This window comes from Festucalex cinctus, chromosome 16, assembly GCF_051991245.1.
Source record: "Festucalex cinctus isolate MCC-2025b chromosome 16, RoL_Fcin_1.0, whole genome shotgun sequence".
Taxonomy (NCBI): domain Eukaryota; kingdom Metazoa; phylum Chordata; class Actinopteri; order Syngnathiformes; family Syngnathidae; genus Festucalex; species Festucalex cinctus.
In genome coordinates, this window is record NC_135426.1 from 25,698,375 (window position 1) to 25,711,634 (window position 13,260).

The following is a 13,260-nucleotide window of genomic DNA, read 5'->3' on the forward strand; positions in this document are numbered from 1 at the left end:
ACGATTTTAATCTCAAAATAATTCAACTCTTTTTGTAGAAAATATGACTATTTTCGAAATATATGACTTTCTTTCTAAAAAAAAAAAAAAAAAAAAATGCAGCTTTTTTTCCCCATATTACATTGTCAAAATTATATTAAAGTTTTTATGTGGGGGAGAAAAAATCCACTTATCTCTTAATTTTACAACATAAATCTGAAATGTACACATTTAAATGTCCAAAATACACTTTTTTTTCCATTCTTACGTTCTCCCAAAAATATATATTGGTCAATATATTCTATGGCTTTTCTGCAAAAATTGCATTCTACTACATTTGTTCAGCCCTTGACCTCACTTCCAATTGGGAAACCACTTTGCTGCTCATTCTCCTATTTCCACAGTCAATACGATATTAACCTGCGCAACATCGTACTCTTCCCTACGATTCCCTTTCATGTCGATGTGAAATAGTAATCGTCTTTGCCTAATGGAATCCCATTAGTTCTCTCCGTGCCTCCTCTGCAACTCCCTTGTGGCAATTACACCAAATGTCAATGAATGAAGTAACAGCTCGGTGCGCGGCCAGGTTGGCACGGACATTTTGTCCACGGACTGGCGTCAGCAGAACACGACTTGGCAGACTTGGTTGACTCGGGAGAACGACGGCGAGCTTTGTGTCCGTGTTACATTTAAGACGTCAAGCGTGCCCTGGAATTGTTTGTAGAACGACATCCAATGTGACATGTTTGGAACCAAAAAGATACGGAGGCTAGCAATGCATTACAAGCCAGGCTGGATCTCGCCAGCGAGTGTGTGCATAAGTTGTGAGTGTATGCGCTCATGCTGCCCTGTTTATGGCTGGATCTCACTGGTGAGTGTCAGCCAAAAGCACCCGTCGTCTAATAATAGACAAGTGCGTGCGTAATGGTGAGCTGGATGCCGAGTGAATGGATGAGGCATAGCGGGCTAGAGTGGATCTCGTCAGCTAGTGTATGCAAAAGTGAATCTTTGAGAAGGGTCCAATAATAAGCTGTACCTTGAGGCTGTGCTGTGTGCACATGACTGACTGGCAGAACCGTTAGCACGCACGCACGCATCCTGGGCCCGCCCGTCCGTCCGTCCGTCCGTCCGTCCGTCCGTCCGTCCGCCTTCGCAAGGTGGCGACTGGCCAACGGACTTCCGAGTTTCCTCCTGGTTCTGGTTATGGAATAAAGTTAGCGCTTCTGCAGTTCCCGGGCTTCTGAGATTCCAGGGGAGGGGGAGCGGGGGGAAAAAATGGAAGCCAGCAGGATGCCTCCACTTGAGCAGAGAAGCTGTCACTACTCATGAAAGTCGGGCAAAGTGAAACTGAGGGGGGCCAGAGAAAACAGCAAGCTGTGCACATTCCAATGTCGACGCCTGTGGACTCATTTTCTTCTAGTTAGGCTGGGAGGGAGCTTTGGCCTCTTCTGCGGGCTCCATCAAATCATTCTGTATATAAAATAGAACTGGGTTCATTACGAGTGGAGTGAACCCGGATTTTCACAAATTCACCTCTTCAACAAAATTCAATTGAAAAACAAATATTTGACTCATATCATTATTAGAATAAAGTATTTTTATTTATTTATTTTTGTTAAAGAAGTGGTATCTTTTCCTGCTAAAATGTATATTTTTGGAAGAATGTAGAACATTTTCGCGATAAAAATGCACAATTGCAAGTTATATTTTTTTAAATTACTCTTACTTTTATAAGAATAAAAGTGTATACGCTATATATTCCAAGATAAGTTCCAAGAATAAATTGTAGTATTGCAAAGCAAAGTGAGAGAAAAAATATGTCGATTTTAAAGAATCAACTCAGTAATTTTTAGGTACGCTAATTAAAGCAGTAATATTTTGATATGTGAGAACCAGTATACCAGTAATTTCTTATACTACTTGTAAAAAATAAATAAATAAAAATGTACATAATTTTTGTAGTATGTAATTTGTACACTATACATTATATATATATAAAAAGTGTCACCATAGGTTTTTCCGACTTTTCTTCGTGGCCAATTTCAATTCGATGCCCGCCATCTCCCTCGTCATTGATCACGTCTCTGCACGAGCGCACGAGATGTGCAAAAGGAGGTGGAGGGGGGACGGCGGGGCAATCACATGATGTTTTTTTTTTTTTTTTTTTGCTTCTCCTCTCTGCTAGTCAAAGAAAGTGAGAGGTAGGGTAAGACAGCAGGCACACACTCATCACGCGCGCCGCTTTCATCTCTCCGGCTTTATTTCTGCTTTGATTTGAGATTTTTGGAAGGCCTCACGAGAACTTGACAATCCGGAGCCTTGGTGGAATACATTACAGTATTGTCTTGGAGGAGGGGGAGAAAAAAGGTGAGCCAAAAGTGGCTGATCTCAGAAGGTGACATTTGTTTTTGTTTTTTTTTTTTTTTTTTTTTTTTTTTTTTTTTTTTTTGCTTTTTGAACAGCTATTCCACCCAAAATAACACTCAAATGTATGCGGTATCGGGGTACACACATACCAATAATTGGGTAAAGTTTGAAGAGCCCAATTCCGGTTAAAGTCAGTAAAGAACCGATTCTTGAACCTCTCTGACCCGATTATCCTTGAGTGTTAGTCAGGGACGACAATTGTAAATGTTCAACCTGTTTGTTGTCTGCGATCCAAATTGTAAACTACAATAAAAATGACGAGAAGCGTTTGCAAGTGTTAGCTTAGCTTCTTCCTTACAGTCTCCCAAAAGAACACGATTTTTTGCAGTGTTTTTGAAAAGTAGTTGTATAAAATTGTACTATGTAAAATGCAGTAATGACATCATTAAATGGCATAAAAATATGAAATAGCTTCTCAGTAGAGGAGTAATAATAGCGATTCTTTGCGGAGGATAAAGAATATATGCCTGTCAGTATTTGATGTCTACATGCTAATTGTTAAGTCATTTGCGTATGAAATTTCCCATTTCACTGAGCACTATGCTAGCAGAGGCTATTTTGTTTCAAAGAGAGCATTTTCATTTTCTTTGTTTTAGCTTTTTGACAGTAAGCTTCAGATGAGCATGGTAGTAAGTATGTTTTTTTTCAAGAATGTTGATATTTGTTTGAGAAGTGAGTTGTTGTTCTGTGAGTGATGCCCTCTCTCGGCTAAGATATTAAAAAGCAGTTTGTGCGTATCCCGCTTAATTCCATCATGGCAGGAGGCCCTTCAAGCCAAATGTTATTTTCAGCTTGGAGATTTTCCATTTGTAATCTCCCTCAGGGTCGCTTCCCTTTTGCCTTTCAAAATATATATACAGTAAAGTAGAAAAAGCAATTACCTTTGTCTCTCACATAAATACATATTCATATCAATGGCACTTTGAAGGGGAAACTTCAAATTCAATTTTTTTGTTTGTATTGATTTTGTTTTGTGCCTCGGCCATAAATCAACTTCCAACTTGCTTTCCTTTCCACCACTTGTTGTCAAACGTTTTACACCAAGTACCACCTCAAAAAATGTCGAGCTGGCCAAGTACTACCATCATCATCATCAATTCACAAAATGTATCCAGTAATTCTTTTGCGTACTGCTAGGGGGAGACCACATAGCGTACTTTGAAAATCCCAGACAAAATATGTCTTTCACTCCTGTTTGATTTTCAAGTGTCGTTGTTTCAGTCATGGTGGCAAGATTCCAGTTCTTCAAGTCTTTGTCTCTCACCTTCCTCCAGACTTCTTGGACGTGGTGAAGCAAACTTATTATCATATTTGGCGGATGCTTCCTTGGTAAACTCCGTCACGTTTGACCGCCGTGACTTTTGCACTTGGCGCCAAGATGAGAATCCCGTCTAATCACTCGGCAACGGATGATTTGCCTCGCCGTCCCCTTGATGCTTTTGGACTCCGTCGGGCTCTTCTGTGGCTTGGCGGCTAAATGGCAGCACATGTTGCTATCAATGGTGTCAAATGCCAATTGCATGCCGCCACTGGCAATGAGGTGTTGTTTGTTGCCTTGTGGATGTCGGCTGAAAATTCCAAACCATCTTTTACTTCTTTTATGATCACATCACATGCATGTTTTTTTTTCTTCTATTATTTATTTATTTATTTATTTATTTATTTGGTGCTGTTTTGTGCTCAGGCCAAAGCCTTGTTTGATATACTGTAAAAAATGCAGCCAGAGACTGACTCTTATGTGCTGCGGTTTGGATCCCAAATAAGATTTCAACTATTGATTTACATCGAGAGACGTGGAACAAACTTGACGGGATGAGAAACTACGAGAGTAGAGTTGCACAGAGGAACAGTGGTAATAATCCGACAAAACGCACCCCTCTCAGACAGGCTTAAATAGACAGTGAATGGATCTGATTGGCTGCGGCCAAACATGTGGGTGAACCTGATAGGTTGCTGAAACAGGACTGACATGGATTTATCTGATTCGCTGCTGACTACCACGCGGGTAAAACTGATTGGCTTCCGACCATATAACGAGATTAAAGATTCTTGACATCACATAGTTGCATGCCGATTGCATCAGTTCAAATAAAAGAAAAACACTCTAGTTAGATGCCGACTGCATCTTGCATCAGTTCAGACATTTGCCCCAAACAAAACACAAACAAAACACAGTCATGACACTGACAAGATTTTTTAGGGCACTATTTGGCAGAATAAAATGAATCCGCCAATTCATTAAAAAAAACAAATCTACAATGCATCAGAAAACCTTTTTTTTTTGATTCCTTAACTCTTATAAAAAATATGACTTACAGACAGAACATTTGACTGTATTACAAGATTGGGTTCTTTAGTACTTTTTTTTTAATTTATTTTTTTAACCTGTACCATAAAGCGAAAAACTGGCAAAAATCTCCTCCTCTTTTGCTGATAAATGTATAATTTTGTTTTAGGGTGGGGAAGGCATATATGAATGTCATTTTTGTAATTTGTTCATGTTACAAAAAAATTGGTCTTTTTTGCCTATTTTTATAAATGCTGGCATCAAAATTGAAATTGACCTCTCAACTTTTGAATTCTGCGCAAATTTATTGTTCAGGTTCGCAAACGAGCTTAACAGCAAAATTGACAACACGCGCTTGAGCCAAGAATGGGTGGCATGGCTCAGTGGTAGAGTGGCAGTCTCCCAACCAGGAAGTTGTGGGTTCGATCCTCAGCCCTTCTGACCATGTCAAAGTGCCCTTGAGCATGACACTGAACTCTCGTTTGCTCCATTTGCATGTCAGCAGCTGACCACGTGTGCACAAGATGGTGTATAAAAAAACCGTCCATTTACTAATCATTTCCTGGTCCAGCTGAAATTGATATTTGAAGAGAAGGTCAAATGAAGTTCAAAACCTAAAAGCTGCATATGACTAAGCTTTTGTGAGTCGTGCATATCTTCTTAAAATGAAAAAGCCACACTTTGACTTGGCTCAGGAGGCACAAAAGATGAACTCGATGCTGGAGTTTGACTGCCGGACGAGGAAGTCGTGAAGCGATTGATCGAATGCCGGAAGAAGTGCTGGCACTGCACTTGCATGACAGCTTCTATCCGGCTTCATCACTCTCAATGGTCAATGAAATCGGGTCGGACAAACGGCATCCTCCTAAGCGCACGCAGCGGCGCGATGGGCCGATTGGTTGGCACGACCGAATGGCACTGCAGATGTTTCCGTTGCTTCATATCAGCTGCTCGAATAGAGCCGACGCAGCCGTAGTGGCGACGATAAGAACGCGCCTCGTTGGATGAATGCTGATAAACCCAAAAACCAGCATGGAAGTCCTCCTGGCATTTTCAGACAACTTTCCCTCGCGCCTTTTTTCAACAGCGCAACACTGAAGCCAGCCAAAGATGCAATCTGTCATTCAGTCGGCGCCGGCTTGTTGTTCCACATGTCGCCGAACACGAACGCGAACACGAACACGAACACGGCGCGCTACACGCAGGGAGCGGCGATAAGCGACGGAACAAATGCTGCGAGCCGATGCACGCGCGCTTCGCTCGGGGGCCTGGCTGGCGTTGGCGCCAATTTCTCATTCCGACTGCGTTTAGGGGCCAGAGTGGCGCCTTCAAAAGCTCCTGCCAGGGCCCGATGTTATTGGCCGTTTCCGGCAAATGCGGGCGAACGTGTCAAAGCGTCTTGCGCTTGGCACTTTTTAACTGCCAGTTCATTTGTTTGCAATGTAAGGTGGACTCAAGCGAGCCATTTTCAAAGTGGAATTCTTGCTTGTTTTTTTTTGTCTCCTGGCACGGCGCAATCTAGCAGTGGCTTTGTGAAATGGCTGCCGTCATCCGTGTTACGGGAGTGACTTGCTTGAATCGGGTTGGCAAGAAAATAAGAGGTGTCGCTCGCCACGCTCGTCAAAACACACTTTCTCAAAATACTATAAATACTCGGCAATTGTAAATAGTCAAAGGTGGCAAAAGTACTCATACTTTGTATCGAATTGAAGTACTCTATAATAAAGTCTAGTTCAAGTAGCTCTGATTCAATGCCTGTATAAAAGTATAGACTACATTTTCAATACAAAGTACGACCAGCTGAAGTTCACTCTCAAACGAAACAAAGATAATAACACACGGCTTTACGATGGATAAATCAGTTTTTAGTCTAATTCTTTAAGAGCGGATAATATTCCTGCCATTTACAGACTTTTAGAGCAGTATGCGTATATCCTTATGTCTGTAGTATACTGCCCCCATTTGGCCAAGGTTTGTACTCCAGAATGAGCAGCACAAGTTCCATTGAATTGAATCAAAACATCATTTACGTTTGATGAAGTTATCCAGTTATTTTTATATCACAGACAACGAAGCTAAAAAAAAAATGATACGATCTCTGTTCTGTTCCGAGGTCGGATCCCAAAAATGCAAACACAAGATTTTAACTCTTTATTCGCGTAACATCGAGAGGCGTAGAAGAAACTTGACTAGACGAGAAACAATGAGGAACCGAGGTAATAATCCGACAAACACACACTTCTCGGTTTGGCTTAAATAGACAGTGAATTGATCGGATTGGCTGTGGCTCGACATGTGGGTAACAGGACTGACATGGAATTATCTGATTGGCTATTGACCCAGTAAAGAGATTAAAGATTCTTGACATCACCTAGCTCCTGACATCACATAGCGTTTTTTCCAGTTGAAACCAGAAGATGGTTCCATCAGCTCAAAACAGACCCAAACAAAACCCTTGCATGACCCAAACTTAACCCTGGCATCTCAAATATTAAGTTTCAATTGAAACTATTACCTGTAATTACAAACACTGTTAGGCGTGCGTCAATGACTCGCTTGTTTTTTGTTTGTTTTTTTTTTGCTATTCCTGGCAGTGCTCAGTTCCTGGATTTACTGTACAAGTAATTTAAAAAAAAATCAATCTAGCTCCATCATAACTTCAGTTTAACTTTTCTGATGTTGATTTTTTTTATTTTTTTTTTATTTTTTTAATGCCAGCAAGCAGGACGGCGAGCAGACTTAAATGCTTCCAAATACGTCGCGACACATCAATCGGTCAGATCGGAGATACGTTTAATCGCCAGGTGGCATTTGACAGGCGGTGGCATCAAACCGGCTCGAGGTGGCAGCCGCACGCGCTTTGTCAGATGACCGCATCGCCTGCCTCTGTGCCGCTCTGCAAGGCGCCATGTCTTATCCCTCAAAACGCCGCTGTCCTTCCCGCTGATAAGATTTCCCTTCCTGGCCATCCCCGGGCCCTCTGATCTCCTCTTCATCCTCCGAGCGCTGCACTCGGCTCCCTCTTCCAGATCCAGATCGCTGTCCTGAAGGGTTGTTTGCTTCCTGCAGCTCTGAAGTGACAAACTTTGTCCACTTGGGCCTGAATGTTTCAAACATGACCGTGTAAAAGAGGTTAGCAAAATCTTCGGTTTTATAATGACGCACGGGATCAATGTGTAATCACTTTTGCGATTCCCCCAAACCTCATGAATTGCTGAAGCGCTGGCGGATAAACACATCCGCCGTTCTCCTCCCGGTTAAAATGCGGATTCTCTCCGGGAAAGGACGGGCAAAGAAAGCTACGAAGGCCTCAGGATACTGCATAAAGCACGAGCGAGTGAACCGTCGCTCGATTGGAAAACTGATTTTCCCCACAGCTCTCGAGTCCCCTCCACTCGACCATTCTCATCCCTTCTTTGCTTCCGCAAATTAAATGTCCGCCGGCACCACGGACGGCTAGGTACAAGCATCTGTTGTGTTTTGTATAAGTATGCTTTCTGCCCATGAGATGATGAAGAAAGTGAAGTTTAAAAAAATGCAGCTGTACTATGTAGTCTTCAAACTGCTAGCAAGATGTGAAGGTAGGCAGACTTTAACTCCTCCTTCCCGCTCCGCTGCTGCATTGCTAGCATGACTTCATGATCTAGTATTGGCAAAAATGAAATGTTACTGGTTTGATGTTATATTTTCTGGAATATGAGAGTGATCACGTGGCATGGCTCGGTGGTAGAGTGTTCATCTCCCAAACCTGGCGGTTGGGGGTTGGATCCTTGAACCCCCAGTTTCTCCTAATGTTGCGTCATCAGTCGGTAAAATGGTTACCTTGGCTTGAAAGTGAAGTGAAACGCTGTTTTAGAGAGCTTTCCACTTCAGCAACCGTTCTTCTGACTCGGCAACCAAATCAACTTGAATGCTGGCGCTTGCATTCCAGCTTCTTGCTTTCGACCTCCGCCCGTAGCGCCTCCTTCAGGCCCGATTCTAAACACGTTATCATCAATCCAAAGCAGCGAGGCAATCGCGTCTCCCGAAGACAGATTGCTCCGTTAAGGTGCTCCATAATTTAATATCCATCTCATTCTTCATCTTTCTTATTTCTCCCCCTTCCCTCCATTCTACCCAGCATGGCAAAGTCACGGCGAGTTCCTAAAAACGCATTAAATTATGATGCGCCATGGAACTAATTCCCTCCCAAGATTATGAATCACATGATGGAAACTGGCCTTAGCGTTGACACTGTATGCACATCACAACGTGATGGATTGAAATTAGCCACGGGGCCCTTAAATTATTGACCCCAGCTCGTCTGCTGGCTAACGGGGCGCAGGGTGAGGATGCGTTGGTTGACCTCGGCCCATTAGTCTCTCCTAAAAAATTCTCTCGTACAAGGACGAGGCCTACAGTCTCGGGGAAGCGTTAAAAGACGACAACAGTGAAATGGCTCATTGGTGTACTTCTAATAATGTTTCTTTAAACATTCATGGAATGGGTGAAATCTGAATTAATTCCATTTTTAATACACTGTATATATTATTAAGCATTTTCTTATGAATATTTCACGTTCTAATCTTATTAGCAGCAAAGACTACCTTTGCCACACAACACATTTTTAATTGAACTTGTGTTTGCATACGCGATAAAGGCAGCCATTAAGGAGGTAAACCAGAAAAATCACTCCAGGCAAGGAACGAAATATGGACGGGAGGACGTGTTTCAAAAGTGACCAAATTTGCATTACTCACTACATTTTGTCATCACTGCACTATGACCTTTACAAATGCACATAAATTGAACTGACTTAAATAATGCTTCAACTATATTAACAAAACAAATATAACAACTGCTTGAACATTTAATTTGGCGATTCTTTCACATTCCACATACAAGTACAAGAATGCACATTATCGCCACCTGCAGGACTGGAGTGGTAGAAATTGTTCCAACAATCCATGCAGACGGACACCGTTGAAATGAAAGCTCTGCGTTGTCATCACTGTCGCTGTTGTCACGGATGTCACGTAACATTTCACTGTCCCGTCGCCGCCGCCACCTCCACGACACGAGTACGACAAAGTGACATCCTCCCGGGGGGTCGCATCACCTGCGTTTGCGTCCGCCGATCAGCGCCTCTAATGAACTCCAGGAGTTTTTGACTGGCATGGGTTCCATGCCCGGGAGTAGGGAGCTGTTATGTGTCACACTTCATAAAGCCATGCACCCGGTCACCGTTTTGTTTGTGTTTCGGCAGACATTTTGGGTGGGAAAGAAATGACCCGAACTACATGTGGTTGAGTAACAAAAGTCTTGAGAAATGTGTAAAATGTGCAGGGAAACATATTTTGGTGTCAAGCGGGCATTTCGGCATCAATTTGGCGGGATTGGTCGAGAATTTGCACCTCCACTATGAGGGAGACAGACATTTCATTTTAATGTTGGTTTGGTAGTAATGATGGCACTTGGAGAGCTAAGTATTTTTTAAGTTGGTAGTTAAACTTTGAGAAGCGCTGGTGTAGAGCATCAAAATGTAACAGTTCAGCTCTTCTCCAAATGAAATACTGTTTCCTCTCCCTCCTGACTTTTGTTTCTGTGGTGCCCCCTACTGAAGGTCCAATTTCTTTCAGAAGCTGCAAAAAGTGGTCAGTTTGCTGCACCAGCAGGCTTTCCTGGGCGCCACGGGGGGAGGGGAGGGGAGGGGTGGGGCCTTTGAGAGCCAGCATATCCTATCTTCAATATCTGTTTGGTACTTGCATGTATGAATTTAGGAAACAGTAGAGTGCTGACATAGAAAGGTTATCGCTCATATCCTTCATCGCCCATGGGACTCGGCGGCAATAAAAAGAGGAAACGGCCTGCATCTCATAGCTCCAAGTGTTTATATTCCTTTCTCCCCTTAATGGGGAACACGCGACACGACACGACGCGACGCGACGCCGTGCTGCCACTCGAGCTGTCGGTGTCACGACTTTGAAGTCGTATCTTAGCATCCTTATTTCTTCACTTTTTCTATTCATTTATTTATATTTTGCCCATGAACGTGCTCGAGCAATATGCCCGCCATTCCCCCGTGAAAGTAGAGGAATAAAGAACACTGGAGAAAAAAAAAAAAAGGCAAAAAGCTATGTGCCTATTTCGCGGTGATCCCTTCCTCAAGTGAAGACTCGGTTCTTCCTTTCAATTATTTGAAACCGGCTCCATCTTTTCAAAGAGGTGACAACACAGACAAAGCTAGCACAGCATCTATCAGCGGGGAAATAATTTGGTGTCAGTCACTTTTTATTTGTTGCATATCGAGGAGAGTGGCGTCGGAATCGATCGGCGGCGACACGACGAAAGGAAATGAGAAAAAGTTGTGATTTACGACGCCGGCTTCTGTCCTCTAGTTCCAATCGGCCGTCGCGTATATTCCTCGCAGAGCCCGATGCGATGGCCACGAATTCCACATGGACAAAACATTTGGCGTGGACATTTGGAAAGGCTTCTTCTGATGATCTGTAGAAATTTGACAGATTTCTCTGTATCCTTTTCCAGATCTGCTCCTCGATAAAAGCCTTTCTCGGCGCTCTGCATTTTGCTCTGGCATGTCAACTTTGGGACCTGTGTTGGACAGTCATGGCCATGTGAAAGGCTTTCACTAATTCAAAATATATTGACATGAACTGAAATGTCATTTTTCAAGGTTTCTTCTAATACAAAGAACTTTGTCAGGCATGTGCACACTTACTGAACGTTTGTGTGAAACCACACAGCGACCGTCCGACTTTTTTCTTCTTTCTCAAAGCAAGAACAAACCCTCCCACGCGTTGGCTTTGCCGATTCCCGCCTGTTGTCGGAAAGCATCCCCTCGGGTGTCAGGAACGCTCGCAGCCTCCTCACGAGCTCTAAACATTTTGCCCCAGCGTAAATACAACGCTTGGAGCGAGAGGAATCTGACGGCGCAGAGCCAGAGGGCAAACACGTAAAACCTTGATGAACTCATGTCGTGACTTCCTCACGCTTGCATCGGTTGTTTACATCGCTGCACAGGTAACGCCGCACATACAATTGAGTTTGTCATTCTTGCAATACTCATGAGAATATTTTTTTTTTTGATACCGCATGTATGTTCGTGTCCATCTTGTGAAAGGTGACGTGAGCAGAGTATGAAATCCTCCAAAGGCGCGTTGGAAATCTGGTTTTATAATGAGAAAATAGTCCCGGCCTTCTCACGCCCAAGGGAGAGCCTAATACCTGCCTTCATTAATTATGACTTAATGAGATACCAAATTGCCCCGGGTGCCGTTTGATTGACAGCTAATCCTCGGACAGAGGAAAGCCCCCTTCAATGTATATATGCCTGGTAGTATGATGTTACTCTGTAATTGGCAATTTACCAGCCGCTCAATAGTCAGAATTGCTTTCCCTGCAACTTTTCAGCTCTCAGAAATTGTTTAGTTCAAAAAGATGCCATTAGAGCCGGGATGCTGTTTTGCACAGAGGCTCCGCTTCTAATCTGATGGCGCTTGAGAGATGCTGCAAAAGAAGGAATGGTTGAAACTGCCCACAGAAAATTGTGCAATCAGATTCCAAAATAAATAAAATGAAAAAAATAATAATTTTTTTTTCACTACTTAAATTAAACCAGACTATGTTTCGCAAATTTCGCCTGCTCCCCCCCATGGGAGAGTTATCATTAAAAGTCAAGTTGAAGTTGAGAGACTTCATCAAAAGCTCGCCATCAGAAAGATAGATGGAGACATTGTTCATTTAGCATAAACAAACGCTCTAATTGTTGGATTGCTGCTAAATTAAGCGCCGTTAATTAATTAGGGAGAGTAAAGGCATCGGAGAGTAAACAAAAGCCTTTGCGTTGCGGGTGGGCAGGCCGTTGATGGGGATTGATGAGAAAAGTTGTTTTTGTGTTTAGAAAAAAAACAACAACAAAACGGCACGGAAGAAAATGAGGTAAAACTTCTCAATTAGGGATAAGAAGCGCCTGCCCACAGGTCAAAACCGGAGCCAGCCGGTGTAATGGAGGATTAATTACATCTAGAATGTTCTTATTGTTGTGGTGACTGACTTAATGGTTGTGAGAGGATGTGTGAATGGAAAAGCATTTCTTTAAAAGTTAAATACAACTGCGCTTACTTACTTAAAAATAAATAAATAAATAAAGCACTGTAACATTATGCACCGTTTGAATATTTAATTCAGTGAATCACTGGAATAATGAATGCCACAATTCCTAGCAGAATGTATGAAACATTCTGACACACCTCAGCGAAGTAAGAAGTGAAAAAGTTGCAAGTGGCAGGGCCGGAGGGGCGAGACTGTGACAAAAAAAAAAAAGGAGGGGGAGGCTGCCTGCTTTAGAAAATGGACGGCTGACAAAACGTCACAGCTCCAAGCTAAGATTAGGATTCCATCTGTCTTGAATGAAATATTCCAAAGGGTGCTCGTGGAGACTTTGGCTCATTGTGGGGGCATCAAGGAAAGCATTTGCTGACATTTGACGCACTCGCTTGTTTGCACCTGGGAGAGCAATCATTCCCCACCCCCATTTGTCTCGGCCCTTCAGCATTTAACAGACA

The 13,260-nt window shown here is 42.8% G+C and overlaps 1 protein-coding gene across 5 annotated transcripts in view; it reads left to right on the plus strand.

Annotated features, from left to right (window-relative positions):
- Positions 1 to 13,260, plus strand: part of LOC144003042 (uncharacterized) — a 365,050-nt gene that overhangs the window by 309,996 nt on the left and 41,794 nt on the right. Inside the window, exon 9 of one of the 5 annotated variants that reach the window (XM_077498806.1) lies at positions 11,222 to 11,347. The exons of the other annotated variants lie outside the window; for them this stretch is intronic. Coding sequence (XP_077354932.1) covers positions 11,222 to 11,314 — 93 coding nt within the window. The 3' untranslated portion in view covers positions 11,315 to 11,347. Of the gene's footprint in view, positions 1 to 11,221; positions 11,348 to 13,260 lie in introns of those variants that run through there. 5 annotated transcript variants of the gene reach the window in all.